General features: G+C 30.2%; 1 protein-coding gene across 2 annotated transcripts in view; it reads right to left on the reverse strand.

The window, feature by feature from the left end:
- Positions 1–16,149, reverse strand: part of LOC145686118 (TOG array regulator of axonemal microtubules protein 1) — a 539,413-nt gene that overhangs the window by 165,371 nt on the left and 357,893 nt on the right. The window contains exons 5-6 of one of the 2 annotated variants that reach the window (XM_081759089.1): positions 9,740–9,839; positions 5,349–5,429 (exon numbers count right to left, since the gene is read on the reverse strand). In XM_081759089.1, the coding sequence (XP_081615215.1) occupies positions 5,349–5,429; positions 9,740–9,839 (181 nt within the window). The remainder of the gene's footprint in view (positions 1–5,348; positions 5,430–9,739; positions 9,840–16,149) is intronic. The other variant, XM_081759090.1, reaches the window with a different exon arrangement.

Here is a 16,149-nt window from a genome sequence, read left to right on the forward strand (position 1 = left end):
CAGGGACAATGTATGTTCTTTTAGTCTAATGTATAAATTCCTTTTTGTCATGCCTATGTGCACAGTGTTTTGGCATGTGCACGAGGCTTGATAGAAACTTGCGGTCAAATATTTTAAACCATTTAAGAAATAATTCAAACACACAGGGTAAAATGTATAATAATAAAGTAGTTACATTTCTTGTGAAAATATAAAACACAAATACCTCGACTTCTTTATCTTTCGCCATAGATTGCACCTCAGATCTATTAACAATACACAAATTTCATTTAATTAAAGTCAAAGAAATATAAACCCACTTCGCGTGTTATCTTAAGAACAGCATTTTTCAATTTTTAAATTAATTTTGTAAATATACTCACAGATTAACCTTGGAGACCCTCCTTCCCATCCTTCATTTCAGAAACTCTAATGCTCTTTCACTTTGAAACTAAGATTTTAATGTATTTAGAATTACAATACATAAAGTATTATAGGTTTATGAACGATAGATATATCTATATAACAATGAGAATCAGAACTTTTATACAATAATCTAACCTATTTGCAGACCAACATCAAAATAAGAAAACATTTAGGAAGCGAAATTTTAACACAGAAATTAGTACCCCAAAAATATGTAGATTTAACAGGATATAGAAGATCCTTCACTACTAAGCTGGATTCCACAGATGTTTTATCAAGTTTCATAAACCTGCCAAGATACTTACATAGACCTGACGAAAAGGAAAACAAACTTAAAGAACATATTAGTAGTGTTAAATTCAACGTAGTTCCAACATAAGATCTTTCAAAACATTTACAAAATATAAAACACACAAGTGACTAAAATTTCCTCATAGTTCATAGAAAAACATACATACGAGACTTCTTTCATTTGAATGAATAAATCAAAATTTAACTTCGACGTGGGTACTCTAAACATAAATTGGAATGATGTCATGGTCTTCACAACCACAAAAGAAGAGGCACAATGACTTAAGATTTTACACTATGTAAATCTAAACCGGAAGTCTCAAGTTGCATATGTTCATAAGTTATAATGTGGGAATGTGCAGTCAGAAACAATATTAAGTACAAGTTGAAGGTATAAGAAACGATATCTCCAACCTATACTTAATATTGTTTCCGACTGTCATAGTTTTCACCTGTACAATACTGTCCATTCAAACTTTTTTTAGTAAGTCATTTTCATTTACCAGTTTCTGACAATGCTGCCATTTAAAGCAAGGAAAATAAACCCTCCTAGCGTAGAGAAGAGCAAGGTGAATATATTGAATGATTTATGAATAAGAGATAGTATTCATGTTGACAGTTGAAGTTATAGAGAATTAAATAATTAACTGTTTAGTTAGTCACAAATAATTTACTATTCAGACGAATCGTTGTAGATTTACTGGTAAAATTTTAAAAGAGAAAATTGACAAATAGAAAAATATACACCATTGCTTTATACAAAAGAGAATTATATAAATAAATCTTTCTGATTAGAAATATTTTTAGAAAAATCTGACAAATATAAATTTTTAATTATTCATGGACCAACTAATGATAATGATTAAGTTTTATCTATAAATAGGATATGTTACAAATGTTAGTAGAATCTTTCTTGTGAACTTCGAGACCTTTGGTATTCAATTTCTTTTCAAGACCTTAAACATAATATTGAAGCATTCAAAGTAGGAAAAAACAAGAAAAAAAATATTATAATGATTCATGTATGTTATCAGAGTTTTCATATACCTGTTTAGAAATATTTTTTCTTTGTTAGAATTTGACCTCTAAAGTTAAGTCCTTGAAACTTCGACAGTTTTAAAATAAAATTTTAAAAAAAGTACATAAACTACTATGGCTCTATAATACATTATGAAACTTCATAAGAAAATAAATACAGTACATATACATTTTACGATAGTTACGTGACAGATAAACCACAAAATGTGACTACTACGAAATCAGTATTAAAGAACTATGTATTATATTTCAATGAAGTAAATTACACGTTGATCTAATTAGATGCTTACAATATAAATTATGACTAAGTTCCAAGTGTACGCACTACGTGTTTGAAATACTTTCGTACTATATGCTTAAAAGGTGCAAATTTTCACTTCTTTTTTTTTTGTTTACCAATATCTACTTTCTTGTATAATATCTATCTACGTGAAATATGAAACAACTAACAATCACCAACTAAAGAAGGAAACCAAGAGTATGCTGACAATTGAGGTAATTATTGTATCTTAATTGAGATATTGTATAAAGGACGGATATGTTATGACGAAAATGATCAAAGCTTAGTCCATCCGTGCTGTAAGCAAGCTTACGTGAATCATGGAGAAGATGACTTAATAATTCGTGTCGTCAAGAGAACAAATAAGGTATCAAGCATATTCTATACTTATGATTTTTCTTAACTCTAGATCTAGTTTACATTAAGATTGGTCTGTTTTTAAGTGTATTGTTGACTGTTTCGTCTCGTAAGCAAAATTCATATTGCTAGCATATTAAGTCAATTTAACAGTAGTTACAAAGTGTAATGTATTAACTACCTAAATAAATTGTATAATCATTTTGAGTATTTCGCTGTATGCATGAAAATGCCCAAGTGAAACTACGGATAAATTCTTTCCCATTTTAATCTATAAATTCAAAATAAAGTGATAGCATAGTTAATATATTAAAAGAAAATTCCTTAATATTTAACTTTTTAGTTGCCCTTTGTTTCTAGACTTGAACTACTTTTTGAACATACGTTATCATTATTGAGTTTTGATTTTGACAATGTGCTCATATTTATCTATGGAAACTCCTTAAGAATATGGAGTTGAATTGAGTTTAGCATCCCTTTCAGCAGCGAGGCTATATGAGACTTGGATCTAATGATTAACGTGGAATCCGAACCACATGAACTTAAGAATATAAAGACTACCTTGTACACTGAACTGTTGAATATTTGTTAAATTGAAAACACTTGTAGATAGACGTGGTAACAGCTTTTTGAAGTTAAAGCACGATATACTATAAAACCAGATGATGTAACTAATATAGACAACATACAAGAACTTCAGTTTTCTTTTTTCTTTTTTTTTTTTTATGATATTGGTACTTTTATGTGTAAACAACTCACTGGAACATGCAATTCAGTTTACATATAACCTGCAACCAACCTGCAGATGATTTCTTTTTATCCTAATCTTCAAAATTTAGTGTTTGAGGACCTATCTATAAGTACTCTTGTGTTTTATTACTATATTATTATTATTTTTTTTTTTTTTTGAAAGCTTATGTTTGGGAGAATTATAAATTTGATCTTATTATACAGAACAACAATATAATAAAAACTATTATTGAAATATAATTAGTATACTAAGTTAGACAAAGTGTTATACTAATTTGTGACATACCAGTTATGAGTTGTCAGAAAATAGTGTGCGCAAACTGATTGAAGATAGAGTAATGAATTTCTGAGATGGTGATTATAGATGGAGCTATAATTATTAATAGCTTTTCAAGTGTAGAAATAGAATTCTTAAGAAGACAATATAGTGTTGTTCTAGATCAAACTTCAATATTGTAAAATCGGCTTCTAAATAAATTTTTTAGTTATGTATTTTTTAGTTATGTTTGTTGTTCATGAGCCGGTGCAATATGTCTATTGTCAATCAGTTCGTTACAAAGTCAATCACTTAAATAAAAATAAGCTAATTATATGATGTCTGATCGTGTCTTTTATCATACAATGATGAAATTATTGATTGAGTTTATAGTTTTGTGCAATACCTAGGTTAAGAAAAACGAGATTTACTATTACATGGGATTCTAATTAGTCAGATTTAACCCAAGAGTTAGTGAGTGCAGAAGACCCATTCAAAATCATCTTAATAAAACAGTCGCTTTCCTACAACAACATCTCACCTCACAGAGAGCACGTTACAGTCTCGAAATAAAATATTTAATCATAAAAATAATCTTTTAAACTAACAAATGAGGAGCTTAAAACAATTTAGAATTAACTACAAAACTAAATCTTCAAAAGGAATACGAAATAACTATCGATGATTTATTGGATATTGAGGTCCTTTAAAAACAGTATTTTCTGAAGATCGAATAATGACATAAGTGTTTATGAAATGTGCATGAATTAAAAATACAACTAAAAATAAAATATTATGAAATATTACAGAACAAAAAATTAAGTAAGGATCAATTATGTCATTCAAAGTATTGCTAGTGTGTGCGCTATCCTGCAACAGTACGTTCAAATGTGACTTGAGTTGTACCGCATTATGTTATATGCATAGTGGATATAATAAATTCAATGGCTAAAGGCTCTTATCAAAATAAACCAAGAAATCCTAATAAATATAGGTCGATAAACGTGACTTTTAAGAGCTAGAAAAGTGCTGAAGATTTCGGGAATTAATACCTGAATTGACTAAACTTAACAAGTGTGGGATCTAACTTCAGTGGTTGGAGACATTATAAAGAAAGTTTTATAAATTATGTCTAAATATTAATTTTGGAATGGTGGATTTCTATACAAAGAGCTTTATAAGTGGAAGTTAAATTACAACTAAAAAATTGCAATACCCACTTTCTCTTTTAGTATCTGAAACATAGATATTTAGAAAAAGTAGTTACTACTCTCTTTACAATATCTGAAACCATTTTTCTTTTTATCATAACTGTCAACTACATCGGTTTCATACTTTTCAATTTTCTTCTTAGATGCTTTATGAATAGTTTTGTTCAAAAATTGTAGCCATTTAAAAGCTCCATATCTTATCCATAATCGGAAATAAACCGAACTAATATGACTTTTCCAGCTGTTGAAGATTTTATTTCAAGCGAATATACTGAATGGTATTATCCCTGCTTCTGCTTAAAAACAGGCGAGTGGCAGTTTTTGGAAAATAAAAAACTACATAAATGGATGAATTGATCAGTTTATAATTACATAAACAATAAAAAGTGCAATATTTGTAACGTATTGCACTGTAACGATGACTTTCTCAAATTGCTCTTGCAATCCTAACAATATTTTAACTCAATAACATCTGAATGAAAAATGCAAGCAATGTGAAACTGGTAAGTTTATAGCTCTTAAAAGACGTATTTGTCGACTATTATATATTAGATTTTCTTATTTTCGTAAGAACATTTAACCACTACATTATTCACCAAAAATGTATGTCCACTGTTTGCATATTAGGAAAAACCTACAGTGTTTTAGCAAATATCTGTGCCAATTCTACCTACATTCATTGAATATTGTTATAAACTAACTACTCCAAAATGAGTCTACGCGGTGCAAATATTGAGACGCTGAATAAACTGTCAGTTACCTTTGTAGCCCCATGTTTGATGATCAATCCTATCCAAACACTGGAAGGAAGGTGAACAAGGAAATGGGGGAGAACTCCAGACTTATAAAGTAGAGAAACAGACACAAATGTTGACAAAACACTATATATTGGTAAACAATACTGTACTTTAAGTATAAGAAGAAATGCTGATTGTTATGCCTATATAATTTAAAAGGTGACCTGAAAAGGTATGTGAAGATTCTAACAAAGCCAAAACAACTAAAATTTTGAAAAGTGTCTGTTCTTACTCGACATTTTTTTAAATGCATATAAGTATTAAGAACAACTTGGTATTGATATATTACGGTAGTTCACCATATAGAAATAAGGATAATGCATTAGCTACGAGTATTTACATAAATTATGAACAACGACAAATCACTTATTTGTAACATTTCACAGCAAAGACTAATTTACACAATGGCAGAGACTGATCTGCCAATTGGACTGCAACTGGGCTTCAGTGATTGGAAAGATCTTTTTGACTGGCCACTGCCATTTATACGGTGGCAGAGACTGAAAAGGCTGTCAAAGACAAATTGGTGTGTAGTTGGCGATATTTCATTCTTCATGGATGTAATAATGCTTCATTCCGAATTTTACAATTCCGATATACTCAGGATAAAATAATTTCCATAAGGGGTTACTTTTCGTGATATATTCCATTAGACATTATCTCCAATTTAGTAGTTTGTAGTTTGATCTCCAGTCTAATGATTTAACATGATTAAAAGATCACACTTGTTAGTAAATGATTAGCGATCTCACTTAGCATTCGAATTGTCTCGAGTTTCTACTCGTTGTAACTGAAGTGTATCTAAGCTTTTCCTTAAGGCTAACGCTGTAATGGTTTCTTGAAATATAGGCCATGACTAACTTCCTTCCAATATTCTGCCTATATTTCATTGTTACTCATTTCCAATAGAAAAAAAAAGTTCACTTCTACATGATTATTGGCTGGCAGGGGTGTTTGCGCGATGCCAACCAGTAGTATAGGCTTCGAGATTAGTGTTGGGGAAACGCTAATCACTTCCTAATCAGTTAAAAATAAAATCACTTCCTAAACAACTGGCTCGTCCAGTTACTTTCAATGAATTGTTCATAAGACAGTGGCTAGCAACTTCAATAGAACACCCTGATATTGTATAAATTAGTCAAAACTGAACCATGTCCAAGATAGAAATTCGGAAAATTATTTCCTTCGATTAAGTTCAATAATAAATAAATAAATAAATAAATAAAAACTAATTGGTTCATTATTTTTCTTTACTTCAATTACCTTTCTCAGAAAAGAAATTCTTTAAATCAAAACCAAGAGGTCATGAAACATAATAAATAATTAGTCCTTATTCAGTATTTGGCTTAATAATATGTTTACTTTTGTGTATTGAGACGTTTATTACTTTTTGAATCCAAGTAAGTCACATATAAAGAAACTTTACTATTGCATATTCTATTTCTTGTGTATGACAAATACTCATTTATCATAAATATAATTTACGAATACACGGTTTTACTTTTTCTAGTGTATGAGTACACCAACATATTTCGTAAGCAAGCATAGCAGAAATTAATACCGTACTTATTCTATCTAACGGAATAAATACAGAAGTCTGGACTAAATTACACAACAATTATGCAATTAGCGTATTGAAAATCCTTAGATTGTTATACCTAAAATTGACATGAAAAATATCTTGTATATTGTTCATTATAGCTTCGGAAATATTCGATAGTATTAATAAAACAAAACTGACAAAAACACTAAATAGATATTAAAACACTAATGTAACAGTTTCGGCAACGTAATGAAAGATCAATCCAAGAATAACAACTTAAATGTAAACAGAAAGTGAAAAAAGTATATACCGACTCTTCCTGGAGCCAATCAAGTTTTCCCTTCACCAATTACTAATAGAAAATGGATACAGAAAGGAATTTTTGAGGGAAAGGAGAAGAGACAGAGGAAAGAGAAGACATAAGAAGAAAGACGAAGATGGTTGAAATTGAGAGCTTAGGTAATAAGACAGAATCTTAAGACGTTTCTGAGAAACGGAGGGGTCAAAACATATAGAAAAGAAGAGAAGAGGATTTTAGACCTAGTAAGAAAGAAAAAAAAAAGAAAAGGATAAAGCCAGAAGAGGAGTGGGTAGTATATCGAATCAGTTGTAAAGAATGTAATATGAAATACATAGGAGAAACAAGAAAACTATTGGAAGAAAGGATAAGACAACATAAAGACAAGGTCAAATTAAGAAGAGAGTACAATGCAGGTTATAAGCACGTTAAATAAACAGAACATTAAACAGATTGGGAAAGAATAGAAGAGTCGGAGAGGGAAAAGAGAAGTGTGATACGGAAGTAGAAAGAAGCTTATTGGATTAAGGAACATTGGAAGCAGATATTGATAATTGGTGAGCGGGGTTATGATTCATGAATTGTGGAATGCATTGCTGGTTAAAATAGGAAGGAATTTTTTTAAAAAATAAATAAAATCTTTCAATTTTACGTCCCACGGTTATGTCGACTAGGCTAAAGGAGACTGTCATGATGAGAAATTAATGCAATGGTGGAATGAAAAAGTGTGAAGAAACGGGAAAGCTCAGAGAAAGCCTATGCACACGGTGTTTGTCCACCACAAAATTCACTTGATGCGAGCTGGGATTGAACTTGGGACAGAGCAACGCTTTACCACTGAGAAAGGAAGGAGTTAAAAGAAAGAACTAAAAGAATAAACAACATTGTCGGATGGCAAGTACCTAAATTCAGAAGAGACATACGAATAGTTGGAGAAGATATGTGACAAGCACTTAATTAAAAATTTGTATTTTGCAAATAATTGGGAAGGTAGCAAGCAAGTAATTAAAAATCTATTTTTTGTATAGGTGATTGTAAAAAGTGAAGGAAAAACTTGATTATCTCTGGGAAGAATGGACATGTACTCCTTTCACTTTTTGTTTAAGTTGTTGTTCTTGGATTGCTCTTTCATAACGTGTCTGAGGAAAACTATGTTACATTGCCGAAACTGTCACACAATTATTATTTATATATATTTGGTGCTTTGTGAGTTTTATTTTATTAATACTGTGGAATATTTCAAACTAACGTCTAATGAAGACGATGTTACATTGTCGAAACTGTTACACAAGTATTATTAATATATATTTGATGCTTTGGTGAAGTTTATTTTATTAATGCTGTGGAATATTTTCAAAATAACATGTCTGATGAAAGCTATGTTATATTGCTGAAACTGTTACACAAGTGGTACTATATACATTTAGTGTTTTGGTCAGTTTTGTTATATTCATACTGTGGAAAATATTTGTTTATAAAATAGTACTTATTTATACTCAAATTCCTTTTTCCTGGCTTATAAAAAGTTTATTTTGATATTTTCGCCTTAAAAAAATGCAATCACATAATAATTACTCTTACTCTGATTCTTTATTTATCACTTGCATTATACCAAATGTTTCATTTCTTTCATTCATTTTGTGGATTTATGAATAATACCATATTATATATATTACCGTAAACTGATTCGGTGTACCGTATATTACCGTACTATCATTCGTAAACTGATATTTTTCTTGAATTTAATTTTGAAAATTTTAATCTCAAAGTCGGTAAAAACCTAATGTTCTTTAATTCTTGATATATATTGTTGAAGTACCTGCATCTTCAGGATTCATGGCTTTGAAAAAAAATATTATATATATATATATATATATATATATATATATATATATATATATATATATATATATATATATATATATATATATATATATATATATATATTTATTATTTTCAAAGCCATGAATCCTGAAGATGCAAGGTACTTCAACAATATATATCAAGAATTAAAGAACATTAGGTTTTTACCGACTTTGAGATTAAAATTTTCAAAATTAAATTTTAAAAAAATATCAATTTACGAATGATAGTGAAATGACTGACTGATGATACGAACTATTTTTCTTTAAAACAAATCCTGTTTAAATTTCATGGCTAGATTCTCCTTCTATAGGAATAATAATCTTAAGTCACTGTGATATTCGTAATGTTGTTTGAATTAGAATTGACTGTGATTTGTAGCAACGTCCTCCATCTGCAGCGAGGTTATATAGGACAGAACTTACATTTTTAAGTATGATCTGAGCCATTGTAGTGTAATTCATTCTCTCTCACTGGAAATGAAACTCAAAGTCTTTTACACTGAAGGCACAAGCGCTAGCCATTAGACTAATAAGGAGAGCTATTTCAATTACGATATGTACTACCACTCTTATTTGTATTGGACATTATTTTCTCTTATAACTAACGATTTGATATTCAACTAATACCACAAACAATAATGGCTTTACCATGTGGTGATGTGAATCCATTATGCGTCCTATCTCCTGAAAGGTCTGATTGCCACAATTGTCCTGCTGGTCCTGTACTTCTGGGCTTCTGTTCCTCCTGCTGAGAAAATGAAACAAAATGCATGTTAATAATACAATAAAAAAAATTGAAGATAAATTTTCTGTAGTAATTATTAAACTCTATTTCAAAATGATGTTAAAAACAACAAAATAAATCTTATATCTTTTAGTTTTTATGAGTGTAGCACTCCTTTGTTTATGTTCAAGTCAATTTTATTTTCCCAAACAAGGCAGTTGCCAAAGTTTGGTACGTTTATAAGTAACCAAGGAGATGAGACGGGGGAATAAACAAAGTCAGGGACACTATTAGAAGAGGAATAACACCAAGTTCATGGATGAAAAATACATATACTTAGATTTGTGGATGATATCACGCTGTTGGTAAACAGTGAGATAAAATTAGAAGTAGCTCTAAATGGAATGCAATAGATACTTAGAAGCAATATCAAGATGAAAGCCAACACGAGAAGAGTAAAAGTAATGCGCAGAAAACAAAATAACAAGTAAAGTGAATATGAAAATACGAGATCATCTGCTGGAAGGGGAACAGAAATTCTGTTATTTAGAAAATAAAATGAATAACAAATACATGAAAACAAGATGCAAAATCTAGAATAGCTGAGACAAAGAAGGAATTGGAAGAAAAACAGAAGCTTCTAAACGGATATACCAGAAAGAAAAGGGTGATCAAAGTATATGTATGGATGTGAGGTATGAACTCTAGGAGATGAAGAAAAATTAGGATTGGAGGCCTTCAAAATATGGTGCTATAGAGAAATGTTGAAGATTAAATGGATGAATAATGCATGAATTGAAAGTGTGATAGAAATAGTACGAGGAAAAAAAAAAAAAAAGAGTATAGTGAAGAATTTCGAAAAGAAGAGATAATTATTGGACACATTATGAGACATGAAGGAATCACGCAATTGGTTACAGAGCGAATTGCAAAAGGAAAAATACCCAGAGGATAGCCGAGATTTAAATATACGGACCAAACAATAAGATATAAAGAAGAAAAACTATATATATAAAAATGAAAAGTCTGACTCAGAATAAGAAAGAATGGAAAGCTAAGTCAAACTAATCGAGTGATTGCTGACCGAAGAAGAAGAACAAAAGGGATATTATAAGCTAATTATCTTCGCTTCCCAAGTAAGCTTGGGTTGACAGCATGAATTAAGGGAAAACAGATTTGCCTAGACAATTCTTGCTACTCTCATGCGCCTTCTCCCTCTGGTATGAAAACAGTACGAGGTATAATAATCACTTTATTTAGTTGAAGAAAGCTATGTCTGAACAGACTGTAAGCATCATTTGTAGTAGTAGAAATGAAATTTTGACGGGATTGAAGACAGTAAAAAATGGAAAGACTTTGTGTGGAACGACGAAGGGAAAGGATGAACTGTGGCAAGTATAGCTTTCAACCTCCTAAAGAAAAGCTCTTCTGAGAAACTTATTAAGGAATATAGTGATATAATTTTAAAATGTGTGTAAATATAGATCATCAATGTTATCTACACCATAAGACCCTTGGGAAAGAAAATTATGTCTTGTTCAATCTATTTATATTTTTATTTTGTGAATCTGATAATCAGCTAAAAACTGGTGCTCGTTCATTAGTACATTCTTGCTAATTTTGCCAACAATTTATCTTTCGAGTGACAGCAACATGCTGATAAAAATTTAATCTATCACTTCACTTACATCTTCTGTAAGTGTTGCTAAATGTGCGAGAATCTTTGTACAAAAATATAGGTTTAACCATGAATATCCACAGAACAGATTGGAAGTATTCCAGTCATAATATTTTGAATAATGAAGCCATCTGGAAACCAAGTTGGGTGAATCATGTAACAGATAACGGAAATTGGATTCATTCTTATTTTTTTTCTGATGGAAGTGATATAATGTGATATTATTACCTAGGGTGCTTTTATAGTTCCACCAAATTGAAAGGATCATGGATTTCAAATACAGAATCACGTCGACATGAAATGGTGTGTCAATTGTTCTTAAATATTCAAATTGTAACTTTAATGCAGACTATTCAATGCCAGACCCCAAACTTTGCTGCTCTGATGTCCAAACACTGTTGCAGGCGTTTCCAAAATACCAAAATTTCATGTTGACTATATTCACTTGGAATACTCTGAATAATCTACAATTTTCTTTAAAGTCTTGCATATTTTAAGTATTTTCAGCATGCTCTTTTGTTTTAACATCATCTTCCCACAACCAGAAGATACACGGCGTTAACATCTCTCTCTCTCTCTCTCTCTCTCTCTCTCTCTCTCTCACACACACACACACATTAGTTGATTCCACCCTATTGCAAGACAATTCGAGAGGAGGAGGATTATTGATTAATCTTTGTAATACAGTTATTGAAATTGAATTTGCTAAAGGTAAACTTGAAAAAATTAAAACTTTTTTTTTTTTTAATTTTCGAAAAATGGCTGAAGATTGAAGCTTAATAGCGGTATTATGTACTTTTAATTTCTACATTGCTGACAGATAAATACAAAGATATTGCAAAAAAAATCTGAATAAAGTGGAATGCACTACCTTAATGATTTATTTAATAATCATATTTGTATATTCTCGAACTCGAATGGTCTGATTTTCTTTTTGCAGCTTTTTTATAAGCTAGCGGAATATAAAATTTTGAATTTAAGTTTAAATTTTCACATCTTAACAAAGTATATTGTAACTTTCGAAAATTCGAAATTTCGTTGTTCATATTGAAAGAGGATAGCTATGAGACGGTGTGTCAGTCTCATGCTGTTTTGATAATAAAGCCACTCATGTAAAATTGACACTTGCCTGAATATTACACTGTAATTGTTGAAATGAATATTTGAAATGAGACTTTAACCATATTATATTATATATATATATAATTGAACTAGTAATTTTAAGATGGGAGACATTTCAGTTTTTGACAAAATATTCCATCCTCTTTTATACAACGACTATAAAAATATTTGTTACCAGAACTTGGAAAAAAGCTTTCGATTTTACCAAACTTAATATGGAATACTCCTTTGTAATGATAAGTTCAACAGAACAATTCCTTTATTTTAATATTTTCCCCATAAAGTACAAGTGTATACTGTATTTAGAGAGAGGAAAAAAGAGTTTAAAATGTAGATAAGTTTTTAATAAAGTATATTATGATGACTAAACATAAAATTTATGTATAGAACACACTAAGTTACTATATGATTGTACGTAACATATTTTATATCAAATACAGTGAGCAAAGAGTACCTACCACATTAAGCTGTAAGTTATTTTATGCATCTAGCTTGAATTGACGTATAGAAAATAAAAACGTTAACGAAAGGAGTATATGTGTTTCTAATGACTCTCATTTTTCATAAGTGAAACGCTGTTTGAATCAGTTACCAAACCATTGATAAATGTTATAAACATTTGAATTACATTTGTTATAATGTACGTATATTCAGGCACATTGGTGAAGCTTGTAAGATTTAATTAATTTAGTTGCTGTAATGGGCTCATATGTATAAGAATATAGGATCACCAAGCAATGAAACCAGTGGTCGAAGTGAGACGGTAGGCGGTGGTATGTCATACCGCCTCTGATTTTTCAGTAAAGAGGACATACCGTCTCTGTTTTTTCTGTGATCAAGATAATATTTAAATAACAGGTATGTTGAGCCAAATCATAATAAAACATACCACCTCTGCTTTTTTCCACTTCGAACACTGAATAAAACTATATTCTTCAAGCTGATCCGATATATCAATTCCAAAGACTTAAGTAGTATATGTAACATGAAAATGAATAAATACTAAGCAACATACTTTGATCAAATAATAAAGCTGTATAATTGTATTTATTTAAAGATATGAGTTGACTAACATCTGTATTAAAAAAAACGTACTGAGTCAAAGTGTACAAACTTGAACGCAGTAAGTTGTTATAAATTCAAAATTATGCTATTGTAGTCACAATAAATAAATTAAAAGAACACTTAAAAAACAAATCTTTTGAATTTTACGATTTTATCGAAGGTAAAATTAATATGATAAACAGAATTATTATACATAATAATTTGGTTTGATTCTTCTCTATAAATAGTAATAATAGTAAATATAGCAAATATAATTCAGAATATACAAATAAGTAAGTTAGTTTCAAGGAAGTGAATTAGAAAATACATATTTTTGACGAATAATAATAGTCTTGTATATTCAATACCAGAAACATCAGTTAAAGTTTTGCAAATTCATACAGAAACAGCTAAAATTGCCAGCAGAAAATGATCACCTTATAACTAAATCAATTATTGACAAGTTGAAAAACTTTTTTTTACCTGTAATTAATTACTTGACAATTTGGAGAACGAAGTACGACTGTCTCAAGCAAGGCAAAAACAAAGTTTTTAAAATAACAAATTCATGACGCACAACATAGGACAAAACCAACTAGAACTCTTCTAAATATCTAGATATTACTAGCATGTTAAATATTTAAATATTACGGTAATAGATGAAAAGTTATCTAAGAAGTATCATGTTAATCTTGTTGAATCAGTCTTATTTACTTTTGCCCAGATACAGAGACAAGTAACAAATCTAAACAGTGAAAAATATACGTGGCTTGTTGGTTTGAGGTACGGATTTTCTTACGAGAGTAATGAATTAAAAATTTACACAAAAGCTGGAATTATTAATTATCACCGAAGAACTCTAATATATGACAAGAAGGTACTGTTACTTCTCTTATAGTAAATTCATGAGTAGAATTGCATATCCTATATATACATACAGCTATCATTTCATTACTCTCTTTTATGTAAATAGTATATTTATTGAGTATCGAATTAATTGACACTGACTACTTTTATTTGTCAAAAACGTTTAGTTTTGCTTGCTGAAATAATTCACAACAATGGATTTTATGGGCATCCGAGGCTACAGTAGGTAGCCTTACAATATTAAAAAAAGACGTTAATACAACACGTATAAACTAATTTAAATTAATAAGTTTACAGTTTATTATCTTCTTTTCACGAAATTAGTTTTTTGTTGTTGCAAACGTGAATATGTACTAATTGTAAGACACAGCCGTTAATACTTTGAACTCAACATCTCTCGCTTTCTTAGAGACTGGCGATGTGGCAACCCCCTGGGATACCGCTGTCTACTGTCAACAGAAAGAATCGTATAACTGCTTGAGTATTCACGTTGATTCCGCCTTAATAGTATGCTGACGAGTAACAGCTGGGAAACAAGTAAGTTTTCTCTGTGTTTATCGGTTTCTGTGGGTGAAGCGAAAGAGTAAAAGTAAGTTATAGAGTAATGACAAAGCAGTCATTTTGGGAGTATCTGAGAATTGTTCCAGGAGATCATTCCGTAGCGATTTGCGTCCACACTATGTTTTACTTTGCGATTGTCGTCATTCCAGTTGTAATTACTTTTGCATTATTATGTTGCGTTGTATTTCATAAATTTTGCGAAGACCGTTACGAAATGAGGACCCAGATTACTCTTGAGTTGACAAAGTGTTGAATTCTAGTTACTCTGGTGAGCATTGTGAGTGATATCTATGTTGAGCATTATGAGTGATATCTAACGAGAAGATGATATATTATGAAGAAAATTATTCATTTTTATCTTTGTGATAAAGTAAACTGATTATGGAACGTTTGTTTATAAGCCTAAAAATCAATATAATACTTCTGGATTTAAGGTCAAATAGCAAAATCACTACACATATTTCGTGATGCAAATTGATGAACAAAAAATTATTTGTTTCAGCACGGGAAAAATATTGCATGGCATAAGCAGGCACATTCCGTAAAATTTGCTATTTGGGTTGTGATAAGCGGCATAGTGATTATAATAACTTTTTGCTTTTTTCTTTCTTTTTTCTTTTTTTCCTTTTTGTGTCGCGTTGCTGTACACAAAATTTCGCGATGACTGGTACGGAATGACAACCAACGTCAGCAACAGAGGCGGCTTTTGAGAGAAGGGACATAGGTAAAAAAAATTAACATTTTATCAATTCAATCCATGGCAAATTAACTGTTCAGAGGTATGTCCTCACATCTTTATTTACGGTGAGGAATGTTAATAATTTGAAAGCTATAATTCATCCAAAACATACCAACCACTATTTGTTCATTGTTAAACGTATTTTGTATATTACTACTATTATTAATACTAATACTAGTAATATACAAAGTCAGTGTTATCTCATACCGTCAAACCAGTATTCGCCACTGACTCACAACTCTATCAACACACACAAGACAAAGGAACATAAATTATGCAATATTAGGTTTTTACAATATTCTCAAAGAAAATGCTTTACTTTT

Source organism: Thermobia domestica, chromosome 5, assembly GCF_964235325.1.
Source record: "Thermobia domestica chromosome 5, izTheDome1.hap1.1, whole genome shotgun sequence".
In the NCBI taxonomy this organism is placed as follows: Eukaryota; Metazoa; Arthropoda; class Insecta; order Zygentoma; family Lepismatidae; genus Thermobia; species Thermobia domestica.